The sequence below is a fragment of the Mchenga conophoros genome, linkage group LG3, assembly GCF_057382185.1.
Source record: "Mchenga conophoros isolate Kocher_MC1m ecotype Shallow Benthic linkage group LG3, M_conophoros_male_GT1.1, whole genome shotgun sequence".
NCBI classification, from domain to species: domain Eukaryota; kingdom Metazoa; phylum Chordata; class Actinopteri; order Cichliformes; family Cichlidae; genus Mchenga; species Mchenga conophoros.
Window position 1 is genome coordinate 75,764,364 of NC_140528.1, and position 17,428 is coordinate 75,781,791.

Consider the following 17,428-nt stretch of genomic DNA (forward strand, 5'->3'; position numbering starts at 1 on the left):
AACACGGTACAATACAAGAATGGGATTTGCTGTTGGTTTACTGAGATTTCAATTAAAAAATGTGGCGGTTAAAAACCACATCATCACATTTTACAGGGGAGGCAAATAAGTAGTCAGATTGTTTTACAGTTTGGTTTGACAATTAATACACTAGTCTAATTGTGCTATATTAGTAATAAGTTAAAATTAAAAGAAAGGATACATTAAATTGGCCGGGGGAGAGAACTCTCTTCTGTTCTTGTTATTATTTTTTTTTTTTATTTTGGGTTGATCACTTATTACACATATCTGTGTTACAGTAACACGAAGGCCCTTCATGCGTTATTACGCACGCACACACACAACCGTTTTGGTGTGGATGTATCGGGTCCCTGGATGCGTATTGACGTGTAATTATCCAGTGGCCTATGCGCAGCCGACCAATCAGGTGGCGGAGGAGAGGCTGTGCCTGCCGGCCGGCACACACCGGGAACGAAGCCAACCGCCGTGGCGGTGACAGCGCCACAGCGACTGGACCAGGTCCCGACTTCACCACCTCGTCTGTGCAGAGCAAGGTAGACTGTTCTGGTAGCTTTTAGAATAACTTTCGTGGGGCTTAAAAAGTTTAACTCCTGATAAAGCTTGGCCGGTGCTGTTTGTTTTGTTTTTTTGGGGTGGCTACTCCCGGATTTGATGGTTGAAAAGTTTTCAATCGGGCTTGCAAACCTTCTTTCCGGCAGCGACTTTCAAAATTAAAGCTATTGTTAGTCATTTGCCTTGGGAAAGGTAACCGGTGTATCGCGGTTGTTTTATTATGAAGGCGAGATTTATGTAGTTCCGGTAATTTCACGTCGCTTTTTAACTAACTCGACGTAGCCGCTGTCCCGGCTTTGGCAGGAGGATTTAACTCGATTTTGCGCGCAGTATGGTCGCATAAGCGGGCTATTTACCGGGTCCGGTATGCTCTGTTGGTGTGATTGTATTTTTTCAGAGCCACTTAAGCACAACTTTTGCTCATGAAACTCATAAAGGCAGAAAAAGTTAAAGCAAATAGTTTTGTCCCGATGGAGGGTGTGGAGTTAAAGTGTGACACGTGACGTCATTCATCCCTCTCCCGTCTGCTGTCTGCGCTGCTCAGAGTGGCCATATCAACAAGTGGCCTAAAGCCATCTCATTCTGAAATAGTCTGATACTTTAACGTCATCCTGCTCCAGTTCCACCACCTTCTTCATCACGGTACTACCTGAACGGATAAATATATTTAGAAATACTTTAATTTGAATAATTTGAATAATAATTTCGAAAGAAGATCAGATATCGTGTGTTTCCCAAAGTGCAAAGTTGACGCTTTCCGAGTGTGCCCGATCTCGCGTATTCCTAAATTTTAGTCATTGTAATTTTTTAAGGGGCAAGTTGAGGATTTCCACTTGTTTACACTCCAGTGTGTCCGGTGAGACCCCTAATTCTGCTTTCAGGGTGTGTCTCCATGTCGGTCAGAAGCGAGAGTTGATACCAAATGCTTGTTGAAACCTAAAGTTTTCGTTTTACTTTTGCCTGAAGTTCGACAGGGAGCAGCTCTGTATGTTTCAATTCCGCTGCAGGGCGCTTTAGTTTGGAAACCGAAAGCATTTTTGTGCAGAGATGGAATGTAACAGCCTTTTTCAAAATAAAAACACAAACAAGAGGAGCTCTTTGCTGTATTTACTGTATTTTTCAAAAGCAGGTTTTTATATACATTTGCTTGCTTTGGTCATGGATGGTTTTTATGCCTAAAAGAAAAAGCAAATACTCTACTGATACTATGGCTTCAGAATTCAATTGCAGTTTTAGTCTGCAACAGAGATTTAGATTGATCTGAATACACTGTTTGTTTCTTGAAATCTGATCAACACTTCATGAAAACTTGCCTAACCAGTCCTTCATTGACCTACAGCGTAAACCCAGCCTGTGTGGACATTAGTATGGGTTTGCGTCATTATCAGAGTAAAAGATTTCAGAACTGAAGTGTTTAAAAAGTTGCGTTTTGGGTTTGTTTTTGTGTTTTTTTCTTCAGATGGCCGATGCGGAGGTGGCAAAAAAAATGCTGCGGGGCATCCTGCAGTCCAACAAAGGTGGAGTGTCATTGTCACACCTGCAGTTAGAGTATAAGGAGCTGACTGGGGAGCACATACCACATAAGCAGATGGGACACAGCAACCTGGATGCTCTTCTAGCCAGCATGCCATCTTTAGTCCGCATGGAGCGCAGCCGCTCGGGAGAGGTGTGTGCCGATGTGCTTCACATAAGCGGCGATGGATGATATATATTTTTCTGCTTTCTTTCTTTAAACACGTCATCGGTAGATTGTTACATTGTGTGATGTGCATTACGCCTGCAGGGTTTAACCATGTTTACATTACACTAGAGCACGACTGCATGCTTGTTGCATTCTCTATTTCCAGGTGGTTTGTTTTGCCTCAGGGGCCAAGGAGACAGGTCATCTAGCCAAGGTGGTGGCTCGTCAGCGCACATCCAAGAAGACGGGTCGACCTCACCTTGTCAACACCCAGATGAGGGTCAAACCAGCTGCCCCGCTTGTCCTCAATGGTAAAATAAATAAAATAAAAAAATTTGGGACCCATACAGGGATTTCCACGTCAGCATATTCATAATGAATGTGTGTTGATCAGTTAATTAGCTCATTTGTTAGTAAAAGGAGAGGATTAGGTGCTGCTTATACTCTGCCTAGAGGTGGGCCTCCAGGTGCATTGTGGGATGAAGTCAGAGAACGAGTAACATCAGACGTGGTAACAGGAAAGCTAATCAGAAACTTCTCTTTGGAACAATGAGTGGACATTCTTCCCGATGAGCAGGTCTGAGCTCCAGCTTCCACAAATACTTTGACTGCTCTGCTGCTGATAAAGAAGGTCCAAACAATCCTTAAATCCAAAGGTTACTGTTTTTCTTCCTTCAACCGTATGACTCTTTGATAAAGAAACAGAAGCATAGATTTGTTAATAGATTATTAGCTTTCAAGTACATCTTTGTTTATGCATGACCATTTTAGACAAACTGGCAAATATTTTCATTCAAAGTTCTGCTATGTTTTTCTATTTTGCTGGTGTTATGTTTAAGTTCCGATGCATTTGACCTCCCTGGGCCAACATAGAAAACAGTAACTGGAGACCGCAGCACGACCCAAATTATTCGGACCATGTGCAGTCAACTCACGATCTCTTTACCCTCTGAAATGCGCACTTCACAGGAAGCGGCGAGGCATCCTCTTGCAGTCAGTTGCCATCTTCATACGTATCTACATCAGAAGAGTCAGGGGTGTGCTCACAGTCAGCAGGCTGCAGGAGAATAAATATGTGAATGATATACAGCTGAACTGATATGTTAGAAATTGCTTTGGACTTTTTGTGGGTCCTGAGGATTGAGACTCAGATGGAGCGCAGGCTTTATTCAGAGATAAATGTATGCATTTCATACAGAAATAAAATCTGCAGTGCTCAACAGATTTGATAAACCACCTGTGATAAAAACAAGAAAACACAAAAATGTTAAAAAACCTGTTTAAAAGTAAAAGTTGCTGAATTCACTGAACTGAATTTCTGTTTGTATACCCATATTTGAACTGGCAGACTGGACTTTTCTGAGAAGTCAGACGTTAATCAATCATAGCATTCAACCACTAAAACTAATTCTTCAGTTAAGGCGTGCAGGTAAATAACTGCGATAACTTTAGAAAAAATATATATTTCACTGTTTTTTTTAGCTTTTTTGTTAATTGGCAAATTTGAACATACATGGATAACTACAATAATAATTTTTTAGCATTAACAATATTTTGATTGAAGAGCTTCTGTATACTTGCAGATGAACCATTAACGAAAGTATTTTGGTAATTATCAGTAAGGCTGATTTAGGGCAATGTAGATACCGCTACTGTGACACATGCGTAAATGTGCCTGACGCTCTGGGTTTTTCGGCAGTGTGTGAAACTAAACCAGAGCTATGCACCAGGGCTGCTGTCACACAACCTGGCTTTACAACTGATGGGCTGATAGAGAAGAGCAGCCACACTGCTGCCTGAAAAGGTCAACTCGAACCTGACCATCATTCATAGTTAGAACTTGCGGTTCATAATGTTGTAAAACACATCACAGACTGAAAACATTTTACATATTTATTAACTCTCAAAGTCTGCTGTTGTCAGTAATTCAAAAAGTTTATAGTTCATATTACATTTCAAAGTTAATTGGCACAGCTCGCCAAATGGCACTAAGAGGAATTTAACTGTTTATATTGCTGCGTTCGATTGAAAGTGTCTGAAGAAGAGAGCATGAGACTGGAATTGTTGCACATGTTAATTTAACTATAACTCTAACATACTTATATTCAGACATTAATGGAACACACTTAACAAGTCTGAGACTTGTAATCGTGCTCACTGACGGGAAGTAAAAGGAAGAAAGAAACATGAATGTTGTTCTCTGTGTGCGCACTGCTGAGAAAGGACAGGGAGACGTGTTTTTATTCTGCTCACTGTAAAAAGTTAAACAAGATGTATCCTCATATGCACTGGCATTTTTCCCTCCCTCTGACTCTCCATCAGGTTCAGTTCAGAGTAAAACTCCAAGTATTTATTGTTTTGCAGTCATTGCAGGAGCATGAATATGTGGAGCTCGGCTAGAAAAAGCGATTGAAGACTGAGTGAATTACATCACAAAACTGAACATGTGTTAGCATAAACAACCTAGAGATTGGACGTTGTTGTATTGGTGTAGAATATCCACCCTAATGTTGCAGTTTTCCTCAAAATCAAAGAAAAAACACTTTTCAGAGATAAACTGAGAGCTCGATTTGGTAAGTGAGCCATTTAGTGGAGCCATCTGCTGTGTAAAAGCCCGATGACGATGACGGAGCAGTTTTGTAGTACCCAAACTTTCACATTTTCACACAACAAAAAGGAGCTTTTCCAGACTCCTCTAGCGCTACAGTGCAGCAGTGCTGCTGCAGCAGCATAGAAACAGAAGTGGTGTTCAGTGTCTATCTCAGTGCTGTGACAATGCAAAATGCAAATGCTTTATGTGCTGCAGCCTCACAGTTTGTAGATGAACAGCTGCCCTGTTTAACTGCCCTTCTGTGGAGACCTGCTCATCCTTTAGGTACTAAGGATATCTCACACACTCAGACAAGCAGCTCCACAGTATTCAGGGCTGCACGCGAGCATCAGGTGCACCGAGATCTCAGCCCGTATACATCCTTACTGCGTGTCCGCAAACATTTCTGAACTTTTATTTATCGTTTTGCATTCACACACACACACTTGCACTAAAACATTTACAGTGCACACACCTCTGCTAGACTGTGATGCTGCAGGATATTCTGAGAGCCAGAGGAGGAAGTGGGAGGTGGTAGTGCAGGGAGGAGAAAGAGAGAGAGGGAGACAAAGGAGTAGAGGAGAGAGAAAGAGTGGCAGTGAGACGGTTGGAGGAGAAGAAAGATGGAGGGATGGTGAAATGGTAAGGAGACAAGGAAGGAAGGAGTCAAAAAAGGAGAGAGAGAGGGAGGGAGAGGAGGATGTTGAAATCTGAGGCTAACACGGTCTGAAGCAGCTGAGAGTCAGCTGCAAGCGAGGAGACGCTGATTCACAAATCAAGCTCTCTCTTCCCCACGCACATGCACCCTCTCCTTCTCTCCTCCCCGCTTGGGTTATTATTATTCAGGCAGAGACAGACCAGGGACTGTGTGTCCATGCCGGTGAGGTGATGCAGCGTCTGCTCTTAGTGTTGGTGTGTATGTTTGTGGGTGTTTGTCCTTGACTGTATCTGCATGTGGATTTATGCTTATGCCTGCTGGGTTTCTCTAATGTGTGTGTGTGTGTGTGTGTGTGTGTGTGTGTGTGTGTGTTTGTGTGTATAGTTCAGTGATTTATTAACTGGCTGATTTATTAATTGACTGAGTGCCAGTGGCCAATAGGATTTCCACAGAATAGATTTAGATGCGGGAATTGCCTGCTGATGACTTTTGAAGTCAGTGGCTGATGAAGGAGTTCTTTTCTCTCAATAGAAATTGTGGCGATTCAGTGAGAACAGAGTGAATAAGAAAGCAGGAGAAAGTTCTGGATCTCGCAGAGAAGCAAAGAGATTGAGAAGAAAGAGTGGAGATAAAAGAAGAGTCAGTGTGAGGAAGAAATGAAAAGGACAGAGTGTGGGAGTGTAAATGACTAAGGGTTATGCACAGGAGGTATACTGGTGAGGTCATCGCGCAGAAATGTGATGTCAGGACAAATGTGAATGGTGTAACTCTGACTTTCCATCTTTCTGCTGGATAAACAGGGACTGTAATGGATTACAATTACTGGATTTATACTCACATCAGACTAATCCTGACGTTTTTTGTTACATGTACCTCCAGTCTTAAACTAAACATATACGGCATACAGTTGAACTTGTGTTTCACCTTAGCTGTGCCAGTTGAAAGGAATAAACTTTGTTTTCCGTAATCGCTTCAAGCTAAATGAGGCATCAGTTTAATAACTGGTGCACTACAGCCATGTGTCGGTTATCTTAACTGAACATAAAGACTGGAAGCAAGTGGAAACACCTGGACTTGCTCCTTTTAGATTTTAAAAGCACATCAGCTCTGCAGGCCTGAAGGCTTCTTTCAGGCCTGGGTGACATAAATGCCTGTTTTTTGTGACCACGTGGACTTTTTACAGTAGAACGCAACAACTGCAAGGATTTCAGGCACACTGTCCATGTCCTAGAATCAGGTTTAGCTTAGTTAGGTTGTGTGTGTGTGTCTGTGTGTGTTTGTGTTCTTGCACTTGTATTCACTTCAAGTCCATAACTTTATTTTTTTTTTTCGTGTTTGCTTTCTCTCTCTCCACAGCCAAACCTCAAAACTCTCTGAGGCAACCGAACCACCGTGGCCGAGGTGGGGGTAGAGGAGGAGGCCCTGGCCGTGGGGCTGGACATGGAGACTTCAGACAGGCAAGAGACTTAAGGGATGGCCCATCAGAGGGCAAGACTGGGGGGCATCCGAACAAGATGTCCAGTCAGAACACATCCAACAGGAAAGGAAACCAACCTCCAGACAAGTGAGTAAAGCAATTTGGATTTGGATGAGAGTGAGTAGATCCAGCGGGAAGGTTGAGAAGAGCGGTGTTTCACTTTTCAGATTGTCAGTTAAGTTTATTTATTTGATTAGATGATATAAAATGCCCTCAATAGCAAAATCCAGTCTTTGGAACTGGACAAAAGAGTGAAAAATTCTTTAGGGTTTCACTATGAAAAGATCTAGTTAGGCTCACACCCTTCAACCCCACCTCCACATTTTTGTGGAGGGGTTTTTGTACACTTACATGCATCAGTCATCAAGCAGACTTCCACAGTCCTTTGGAAACCCATGTAGAGTAATGAGCCACAGGCAGCTGTGCTCAGAAAATTCAGATCTCATGCCAGAAAAGTTGTTTTAAAATATTTCAGTCATGGAAGATATAAAAGAGCTCATTTTGTTGTCGTCTTTATTTGCTTTTATAAAGTTATAGGCAACGTAAAAATTCATTGCTACCCTCTCTTTCTGCCTTCTCTCCACCTGTGTGAGCTGAGCTGAATCAAAACGAGCATTCACGAGTCTGCTCGTGAATGGATGTCTGGTTGAACTCTGCTTGGTTTCTGGATGATAACCATCTCCCTGCTGCTGCTGCTGCTTATTCAGCACTGGGCTGATGATACGCTCTCCACATTATTCTGGTTCTCTCTCTGTATTCTGTCTCACTTCATTCTTTCTACCTTTGTTCTTCCTTCTTTTTTATCAATGTATCTAACATTGTTCCATTTGTACTCGTGCTGCTGCTGTCATTTGCTACATCATATTTCATCAACAATGAATCAAATATCACTTCTGCTCAATGACTGTTTCTCCCACTTCCATCCACCCACTATTTAGTTCACCGTCCTGTGAAAACAACTGACATCAGTTCTATATCTGTATCACTGAAGGTGCTGCTGGCCCTCTGTAGCACAATGGGGCAACAGGGTGGGACGCCTGGTGTATTGGCAGGGGACACGAGCCCAGTGCAGGGGGAGCATGAGCCCGTTTTAATCCCTGTTCTATTCTGTGGTAGATTAACTCTTCTAAACCGGCACAGAGTGAATCAGCACATCTCTCTGTATCCCTCTAGATGTTCCACCGTGCAAGCCAGAGTCATCATCATTTATTTGTGTGTGTGCGTAGTGTGTGCAGTAGCACTATGGGCTGCCTGGATGTGCAAGCTGTAAATTCAGTAAAAAGACAGGCGCAGTACAACACTGAATTACATTTAAACATCATTTATATGTCATTTGATGAAAAACCAGTGAAGTAAGGAAAACGTTACTTAAGTTGAAGACGGTTCATTAGATTACAATAAAAGGTACAATAAAAGCTCATAACTTTAGAAAACGACTATATTTGTCTCAAATTAAAAACTACTCTTCTTCATTCTTGCCAACGTGCTGAGGCAGGCAAACACTTGGACACCTTTATGTCTGCACACTGCACGACTGAACCTGTTGTACTGCTTTCAGTCATTTTATTGCCCAGCCAATAAAAAAAACACTGGTGGAGACCTCCACGTTAATGTTGCTACATAAAAATAACATCTGTAGTTATTCAGGACGCTTCAATAAAAAGCCTGAATTTACTTTTAATTGTTTATTCCTTCAGTGTGTTTTCACCACCTCCACAGGCCTCAAAAAATAAAGAAAGAGGTCAGTGTAGTGCACATTTCCTGTTATTGTGTTTTGTAATATACAGATTTTATGTGTAGGTAAGACATTCTAATGTCCTTACAGCCATTTGGGGCTCTGAAGCGAATGGTGCTGTTGCTCTGTTTATTGACTGCATGATTACATTAACATGTACCTGAGTGAGGCAAGAGTTCTGACTGATTGGAGAAATGTTTAAACAGAGCTGTGTGATTTGAGTTGACCCTCAGACATGATAAAGATGAGGGGTAGACGAAATTGATGGAAGATCAGTGAAGATTTCAGCAGAGTAAAGAGATGGATATTCTACTCAGTGCACAGATAGAGGTACTCAGCAGATCACTGCATTGGGAAACTAGTGCAATGCAGTTCCTGCTGTGCAGTATCTCAGGATTAACAGGTCATCATTCTGAGAACTTTAGCAAGCTATCTGTTTGGACTTTGAAATGTTACCTGAGTTTTTTTGAAGCTCTGATTGTGCTTTGCCTCAAATAAGATAAAAGACCTTCCAGCTCCAAATCAAATGTAATGTTTTTTTAAAGGATGGCCCAAGAGTCAGACGTTCTAAACAAAGAAGGAAGAAACAGGTAGACGGCCTGTCATCAGTATTTTCTTTTTCTTTGCCTTTTAGAACTTGCAAAAAGCTAATTATCCTTCTTGTTTGTTCTCTTGTGTTCAGGAGGATGACCCTGCCATCACGGTTTCAGAAAGAGGTGCACGCTCACCTTTCCAGAAACTCCCAGCAGACCGCTCGTAAGTAGGACAGGCTTCTTTTCAGCACACTAAAAATACATGTTGTGTATCCTGTCCTCCAAATCGGCAGAAGATAATTCGTTTCTGATTATTAGTAATTTTTGTTTTATATCGTTCTTTCCTTTATTTTGGATTTCCTTTGAGTCAGCACACAAAAATAGAAGTTATGGGGCTTTTTTCACTCTCCTATTTTGTTTTCTCTTTTGCTTCTGTTTCACTTTTAGAGGTGAAGTCACGTCATTCAATCTAATAGTTTAGGTCCAAGGAAATGATTACTTTAGAAGCAGTAGTGGGCTTTATACATGTGTTTGATCTTTTTTTCCTTCTTGTCTGTTTTTCTCTATTTATCTTCCAGCACCCTCAAACTTAAATGAGAGCTTTGGTTCTGGGAAAGCAAAGCCCTACAACCCCCAACTGGTCCAAGGTCACATCAGAGAGATCTTGGCGAAGTACAGTAATGGCTTCTGGGTGTCCAAACTGCCTCAGATGTACAGAGAGCTTTACAAACAAGACCTGCCCACAGAGGCCATTAAAGACCTGGAGACCTGGACGCACATTTGCATAGTATGTGTCGCTTATGATGCTGTAATTATTATTCGTGCTTTGGTAGCTTAATAAGGGTTTCTGTTTCCAAGCAAAGAGAAAGATAATTCTAAAACATCACTGTAGTGCAATGCAAAATGCTTTTGTAATAGGGCTGCTCCGTTTGTCCTTCCAGGTAGAGAAAACCTGCAGCAGCAACCCATCAGAGCGGCTTCTCTACCCTGCCAAGGAACAGACAAACACTTCCTCCTCCTCTTCGCCCATCCTCACCCACCCAAACTCTGCTACAACCACAAACGTGCCCGCAGACAAACCTTTCCAATCCTCTGTCCAACAGAGAGCCCCCAGCACTCGTCCGACTCGCTCTGGCTCTCGGTCTTCTCAGTCTACACCTTCATCCTCCTCTTCACCCAGCCCTCCCTCGTCCCCTGCAACCCTCAGCCCTGACCTGAAGCAGAAGCTGGAGGAACTGTTAGTGAAGTACTCCAGTGGCCTGTGGGCCCATGCGCTACCCAAGCTCTTCCAGGACACCTACAAAGTCAGTAATACTTCAGTATACTTTCATGTACATGCCGGGTGAACCTGATAATATTATTATATCTTATGTGTCTTTAAGACCAAACTGCCAGGACATGTTCTGGTCAGCCTCGATCTCCTCTCTGACATCTGCACCATCGACTACCCGATGCCTGACAACCCCAAGAGGGCCATCCTGTACAGGCGAAGCAGTACTGGAGGTGGAGGAGGAGAGGACGAGAACTGCAACAGGAGGAACTCTTCAGCCAGTGAGGAGGAGCTGAGGGTGAGGAAGGAGCTGGGGAGGAGGCTCAGTAACCAGGCAGTGCCTCCACTACAGATCCCCAAAGAGGAGTACCCCTCTGTGCTGGTGGTGGAGGCGACCAACACGAACGGGGTTTTACTCAGGTAAGACAGAAGTTGTGCGATTGCGTCGTAACAAGGCAGAGAGCATAAATCCCTGACTGTCTCTCCTCCGCTGCAGGTACATCGGTGAGGGTTACTCCCAGGCTCAGGAGTCCATGGAAGATGAAATGAGAGAGTTTTATGGTTTGGACCAAAGCAGCCCAACACCTGTATCATCCCTATCCTCGGGCCAGCTTGTTGCAGTCAGGGCGGAGGAAGAGGAGGAGATTCTGAGGGCACAAGTCTGTGAGGTCATGACTGACAAGGTCAAGGTGAGGGGTCAAACACAGGAAATGACCTGAAGGATTAATTTGAGGACGTATAAGTTCTCCCTCTGATCTTTTCTTTTTTGGCTCTATAGGTGTATTATGTGGATCATGGCTTCTCAGAGGTGATCAGCAAAAACAAAGTGTTTGAACTGCATGAGAAGTTCTTTAAACTGTCTTTCCAGGCAGCCAAGTGTAAACTGGCAGGTGGGTGTACTCGTCATTTAATCATAAAAACACAAGTAATTTGGAAGAAAACTGAACATTACTTAAAGAAATTTGTTGCCACTCCTGTCAAACTTTCTTTTTCCTTTCCTAGTTGGTTCATATGCACAAAAGACTGAGATTTTATTCCCGGGATTTTAAGCAAAGTTGCCTCCACGCACAGCGAAAAGCTGTGGAGATTAGTCCAATACGTCATTTTGCACATAACTGTTCAAGTTGTGTAAGTAGATGTCGGTAATGCAGCCAATAAACAGTCGACCAGTCAGAAATGTTCAGTGCTGCAGGGCCCAGTCACAGATCTGAACAGATCTGATCGTTCTATGGAAAAGAGCTTCTCCAAAGGTTTCTAGTACCTGAGAATATATATGTTTTGTGTCTTTGTGTGTGCCTAGGCCTTGAGACATTTTGTCAGGACCCGGCGGTGCTGAAGAAGTTTGAGACGATGGCGAGTGGAAAGATTCTCTTGGCCGAGATCCTGGAGAGAGGGCAGACCCCTCTGGTTGTCCTGTACGACACGTCGCAGGATGATGACATAAACATCAACGCTGCCTGCATGAAAGCTCTGCACGACAAGTCGCTAGCGAGTCCGTTACAGGTACCGAAATGATTGTGCGTGAATACATGTGGGTATGCATGTGGTTTTGTAACACAGCAAAATTGTTTTTATGGATGTCCTCAGGTGAACAGCGCTTATATGAATGTGGCCATCAGTAGCGTTTGTTCTGATGGGACTATCTACTGTCAGCCTCCCTCCAGAGGTCTTACCAAAATGAATGAGACGCTGGAGAAAATAGAGACGTACTTCCACTCACAGGTAAATGCCTGCTTCGTGTGCTGTCTCAGAGCTTTTTTGGAACTGTGATACTTTTATCAGTGTGCAGATTGATTATAATCTTGTAGCCTTGATATGTTCTATCTTCTTATCGTAGTGTAAGAGAAAAGCTAAAACAGCTAACATGACTGATATCTTGTCATTTTTAATTGATATGCAAATATTACAGCTGAGCATATGCAGAAGAACAGACAGCGTGTTGTAGAAAATGCAAAAATATTATTTCATTTAAATTACATTTATTTCAAGTATATTATATAATAGTATCTATTACACACTGTAGCTGTTTATGTTACTATTTTCAGTATAGTGTGTCTCCTTGTGCACTGTTAAATGGCTACACTTGAACGTTACTCTGCAAACAACAGTTGTCAAAACAACTCAACTGAACATTGTGTAGTCGCAGTCGCCTTGGCCCAGCAGTAGGCCCAGGTGAAACAGAATTAGTCGGTTTTCTGCAGACACCTCCAAGATTTCATGGCTATGTTTGAGTAGATTACCTTCAGAAAACTTCATGCTAATTTCAGGCTCTGAGGACTTGAATGAGACTTGTTCCAAATGAGGTTTTCATTTTCTAGCTCACACTTCTCTTTCTGTGGCTTTACATGTCATCATTTCTTAGAGCTTATATAAAAATGCATGTATTGCCATTAAATAACTGGATCACATTGGGTCATACATACATGCGTCTTGTGTACAAACTGGAAAATAATCCAACCTTTTATCTCTTCTTCTAATTCTCTTTGAATTAGTAGATCGGAGCTCATCAACGTCATCTTAAAAAGACTTTTGTGAATGTAACAATGCCATGTGTTTTCTCTCAGGCAGTGTTGTGGGCAGATTACGATTAGGTTGCTAATCTGGAGTTAAGACATGGCCAAGCCACTTAGTCTGTTTGCAGCACAGTGCAGCGGATGCTTTTGTAGTTCAGCGGCCTTTAAAGCGTGTAGCGTCATTTTTACGTCAGCGTTTGGGTAAACAGAGCAGAGCTGCCAGCGTGTTGTGTTAAGACGGAAGATTTATTGGATCAGATGAGTTTAGGTCAGAAATACACAGAATGAAACATTAAACATAAGGAAACATTTTAGATCAAAGTCACATTGTAACACTGTAGTCAAATGTAACAATTATGGGTTTTTTTTGTTTTTTTATTAAAGATTTTAATTCCATTAATTTTCTTCCAGGTAACATCAGAGTTCCTGGTCTCCCGACCTTTTTGTGGGAAAAGATGTTTGGCTCGCTACAAAGGAAAATGGTTCCGTGTCGAGGTAACTGTTTCCTGCAATAAACAATGTGAATTATTAAACAAGGAACAAAATGACTGTTGCTCAATAGAGGACCATTTATTTCCTTTTGTTAACCTTTGATAAGCAGTCACAACCTGTTAATCCCTGTGTTGCAATCAGTACCAAGTATAGTTATCTGTTTATCTATAACTTTTAATAACGTGACGCTTTCTTGTCTCTTTAGATCACCAACCTTCATGGCAGCAGAGTGTTGGACATCCTGTTCATTGATGTGGGCGTGCAGGCTTCTGTCGAGGTGTTTGAGCTGAGGGAGATTCCTCCCCCATTCCTCCGTGACCTTATGGCTATCCCACCACAGGTCAGGGTCTATGTCTTTAATGTGCAGACAGTGAACACCCGACCAGAGAAATAAGTAATAAGATCATATATGTCATTTATACAGTTAGGATTTAGACGGTATCTGTAGAAATGTGGGCATATTGTTAGATAAGCTGATGCATGCAACCTGTGTTCAGGCTGTGAAGTGCTGTCTAGCAGACCTGGCTGTCAGTGTTGGATCCTGGACTCCAGATGCTGTGCAGTGGCTTCGAGACAAAGTGTTGAACACCACTGACTGTAGTATGAAGGTAAATGGCTTTGTCCCCTTTATAAATGTATTTTTTGGCCTTTTGAGCTGAAGAGGTGGAGACGATGATAAGAAATAGACTTACAAACATTCACACTATCCTTTTTTTTTACATATAGCAATATATTTAGATTGATTTAGAAACTCAAAACAACTGTGAAAAGTATTCTAATATATTCTGTTCTAAAATATTCTACTATGAAGAAACTAAACGCAGCCGTAAATGTGTTAAATGAGTTTTCTGTGCTTTTTCCTCTATGTTTTTCTTCATGTCCCTCCACACTCACCAAGGTTGCCAAAGTGGATGAAAAGAAGCGCTGCATTCACGTCCACTTATTCACAGACAAGAACTTCCATGACCCGGACCGCAGCCTCAACCGTCAGATGGCCCAGTCCGAGCTGTTAAAGCAGCAACCAGACGTCTTCCTGACCAGCCACAGGTTCTCGATGATGGTTTTTCACCTGTTAACTCTGTGCCCTCCAGCTAATGTCTATTTTTTCTCCTTTCTCAGTTGTAATTCATTTAAACTGAATTTCTAGTTTTATGACTTTCTCAGCTCTGCCAGGATTTCCACACCTACTTCATCCACCAAGACCTCCAGTGCCAGTAACTCCACCAATGGCAGCCCAACATCAGCTAATGTCCCAGTCAAGCCTCACCTCAGGAGGGCTCTGTCAGGGCCCAAAGGCAGTGGAGGCGGTGGAAACACCACCACCACCCCCAGCAGCCCGACAGAAACACCATCATCCCCCACATCCTCTCTCCAGCTGCCACCACCATTAGAGCTGCCCACTATAGGTACCAAGGAAGAGTATATTGTCTAAAGAAAACACTGTTGTTATTTGTCTTGTTTAAACACCCACCACACAGTATATACTGCATTTGAATGCTCTAATCCTCAATGTTCTTATTTCACATTGGACTCTTGTTTTTTCAGGAAACAACATGGATGTATACGTATCTTTGGCGTGCCACCCCGGCCACTTTGTGCTACAGCCATGGGGAGACATGTACAGACTGGTAGTGCTGATGGGAGAGATGATTCTCTACTACAACAAAACAGAGGAGAAACCACTAAACGTAGAGAAGAATCAGATTTATGCTGCTAAAGTGGAAAACAGGTGAGTTTACAACTACAAATCTCACAACGCATGCTGTTAAGAACTTGAATTGTAAGTGCGTGTGCTTTCTCTCCATCGATTCTTTAGCTGGCATCGTGTGCTGGTGAAGGGAGTTCTGAACAGCGGCTTGGTGTCTGTTTATGAGTTGGACTATGGTAAGCACGAGCTGGTCAGCTGCACACAGCTCAGGCCTCTGATCAAAGAGTTCAGACAGCTGCCGTTTCAGGGAATCACTGCTCAGCTGGCTGGTGAGTACACGTCACATGACACTCAGTCAACTGGGCTGTACAATTACATCAATCTGCAAGACCTCCGTTTAATTTATTACTTATTATTTATACCTATTTATTTATGCCTGGTTCTCATTTGGACTTGGCTCCTGGTTCTCCGCAGGAGTGAAGCAAAGGCAGTGGTCCGAGGAGGCCTCCATTGTTTTCCGGCACCACGTGGAGAAGAAGCCTATGGTGGCCCAGCTGGAGGCAGTACAGGAAGCCACTACCCCTTGGGAGAGGAAGCTGACTGTCTTCCTAGTTGACACTTCCCAGGAAGAAAAGGACACCTGGGTGCATGACATCATGGCTGAGTTTGCAGATGAGCTGACCAACGAGCTGTAAACAATAGAGGACCACTGAGAAGTCTTACTAGTCAGATCCTGTTGATCAAAGAAGGCGCAGTGTGTCGTGGATAGAAAAAATAGAAGAAGCTTATCTGTCTTTATCTATATACCTACCATCTAGTTGGATTAAAGAAAGGAAGAAAGGGGTTTCCTAAAGAGATGAACAGAGTTTGAGAAGTAAGAAGGGACACTGAGATGTTTGGCAGCATGTAGAGGAACGAAGACGACGTGAAGAAATGAAGGCACCGTAGCTGCTGTAGTGTTAAAGGCTGCACACAGAAGGATGCTGTGATGTGATGTGATTTGAGTTACTGCAGTGTGACCAATGGACAGCATGCCCATTCATGATGACTAAGTACATAATTGATACAAACAGATCTACAGTACAAAAATAAACTGTTAATTAAATCAGTATAACCTCGCAAAGCAGTCAGAATGGTACAGCATGCATTCAGAATATTCGGTATGGGCTTTAATCCAAAGCATCCTAAAGTACCATGACCGGTTTTAGTGTGTGTCATCCTGGGAAAGCCAGAACACCCTCAATCCTGCCAATGTGAGCACCACACAAACTGAACCGAGCAAGTTCTCTCGCGCAAGGAAGACGTACAGTACATGCACCTGTTTACTAAATCTGCTTTTGGGATGGTGCTTCTCATTGTCACGAAGTGTGCAAAAAGTGGAGCAAACATTCCAGTGAAAGTAGGAGAAATGGACGGGAGGTCGTACGAGGGAGAGCAGGAGCTTTTATTTTGAAATTACTTCATGTGCAAAATATAAGTGACTGGTATTCAGTGGAAAGTATCAAATTAATGATGAGCATTTTTTATTTGTCTGTGAAATGCAACACAGAATTTATTGTGGTTTGAAGACGAGTTTTACAGTGTGGATGTGTAAAACTTAGTTTTATTAAAAAATGAAGGATAAATAATGCATCAAAGCTACATTGTGACCAGCTCTAAACAAGAGAAATGTGTATTTTTAGAATCTCAAAAGTCTAACATACGAGAGAAAATGCATGACAAACTCCTGATTATAACTCCTGTGACGTCAGCGCCTCGTCCATCTCTGTGCTTTTTCGGGAATTGGATTTTTCTGGCTCGTGTTTCCGTTTCTCGCCTGGCATTGAGACGTAAATCTCAGCAGATTACTCGTGCTGCATGTTACAGATTCCCTGAGCTACGGTTTAGTTTGACGTTATAGTAAGAACAATAATTACGATATTAATACGCAGATTAAGTTTAATGTAGTGATATATTTATAGAGTTTTAAATGGAGGATAAATTGGGCTTATGATTGGGTTCGGTACCACCGCTAAATGCCGGCCTGATGTGGGATTCGATTCTGAAATGTGAAACTTTTCTTTCTGATGATTTGAATGTGCAATTCTAATTCTGATGCTAGCCGACCTGACATGATCTTATTTATATTTAACTTATATTCTCTGGATAATAATGATCACTATCATTCCTATTTTGTTTAACAATGACCTGGAAACAATAAAACAGATGTTTTTGGAATGAAGTCTGCTGTGACGTGATGCTCGTTGTGATGTGTCCTG

The 17,428-nt window shown here is 42.4% G+C and overlaps 1 protein-coding gene across 4 annotated transcripts; it reads left to right on the forward strand.

Annotated features, from left to right (window-relative positions):
• Window positions 1–87: 87 nt before the first annotated feature.
• tdrd7b (tudor domain containing 7 b) lies at window positions 88–17,387 on the forward strand. Of its 4 annotated transcripts, none has more exons than XM_085267279.1 (21): window positions 88–554; window positions 2,033–2,239; window positions 2,421–2,565; window positions 6,859–7,066; window positions 9,260–9,304; window positions 9,397–9,470; window positions 9,826–10,034; window positions 10,189–10,551; window positions 10,630–10,937; window positions 11,014–11,206; window positions 11,296–11,407; window positions 11,818–12,020; window positions 12,105–12,239; window positions 13,442–13,525; window positions 13,728–13,862; window positions 14,020–14,130; window positions 14,421–14,569; window positions 14,687–14,928; window positions 15,068–15,251; window positions 15,339–15,499; window positions 15,645–17,387. In XM_085267279.1, the coding sequence occupies exons 1-21, from the start codon at window positions 408–410 to the stop codon at window positions 15,863–15,865; spliced, it is 3,636 nt and encodes a 1,211-aa protein (XP_085123405.1). In that variant the 5' UTR covers window positions 88–407; the 3' UTR covers window positions 15,866–17,387. The 4 variants fall into 4 exon arrangements, with proteins under 4 accessions (XP_085123405.1, XP_085123406.1, XP_085123407.1 ...); XM_085267281.1 differs by lacking the exon at window positions 88–554 and adding an exon at window positions 1,098–1,215; XM_085267280.1 differs by lacking the exon at window positions 9,260–9,304 and having other exon boundaries at window positions 89–554.
• The last annotated feature ends 41 nt before the right edge of the window (window positions 17,388–17,428 follow it).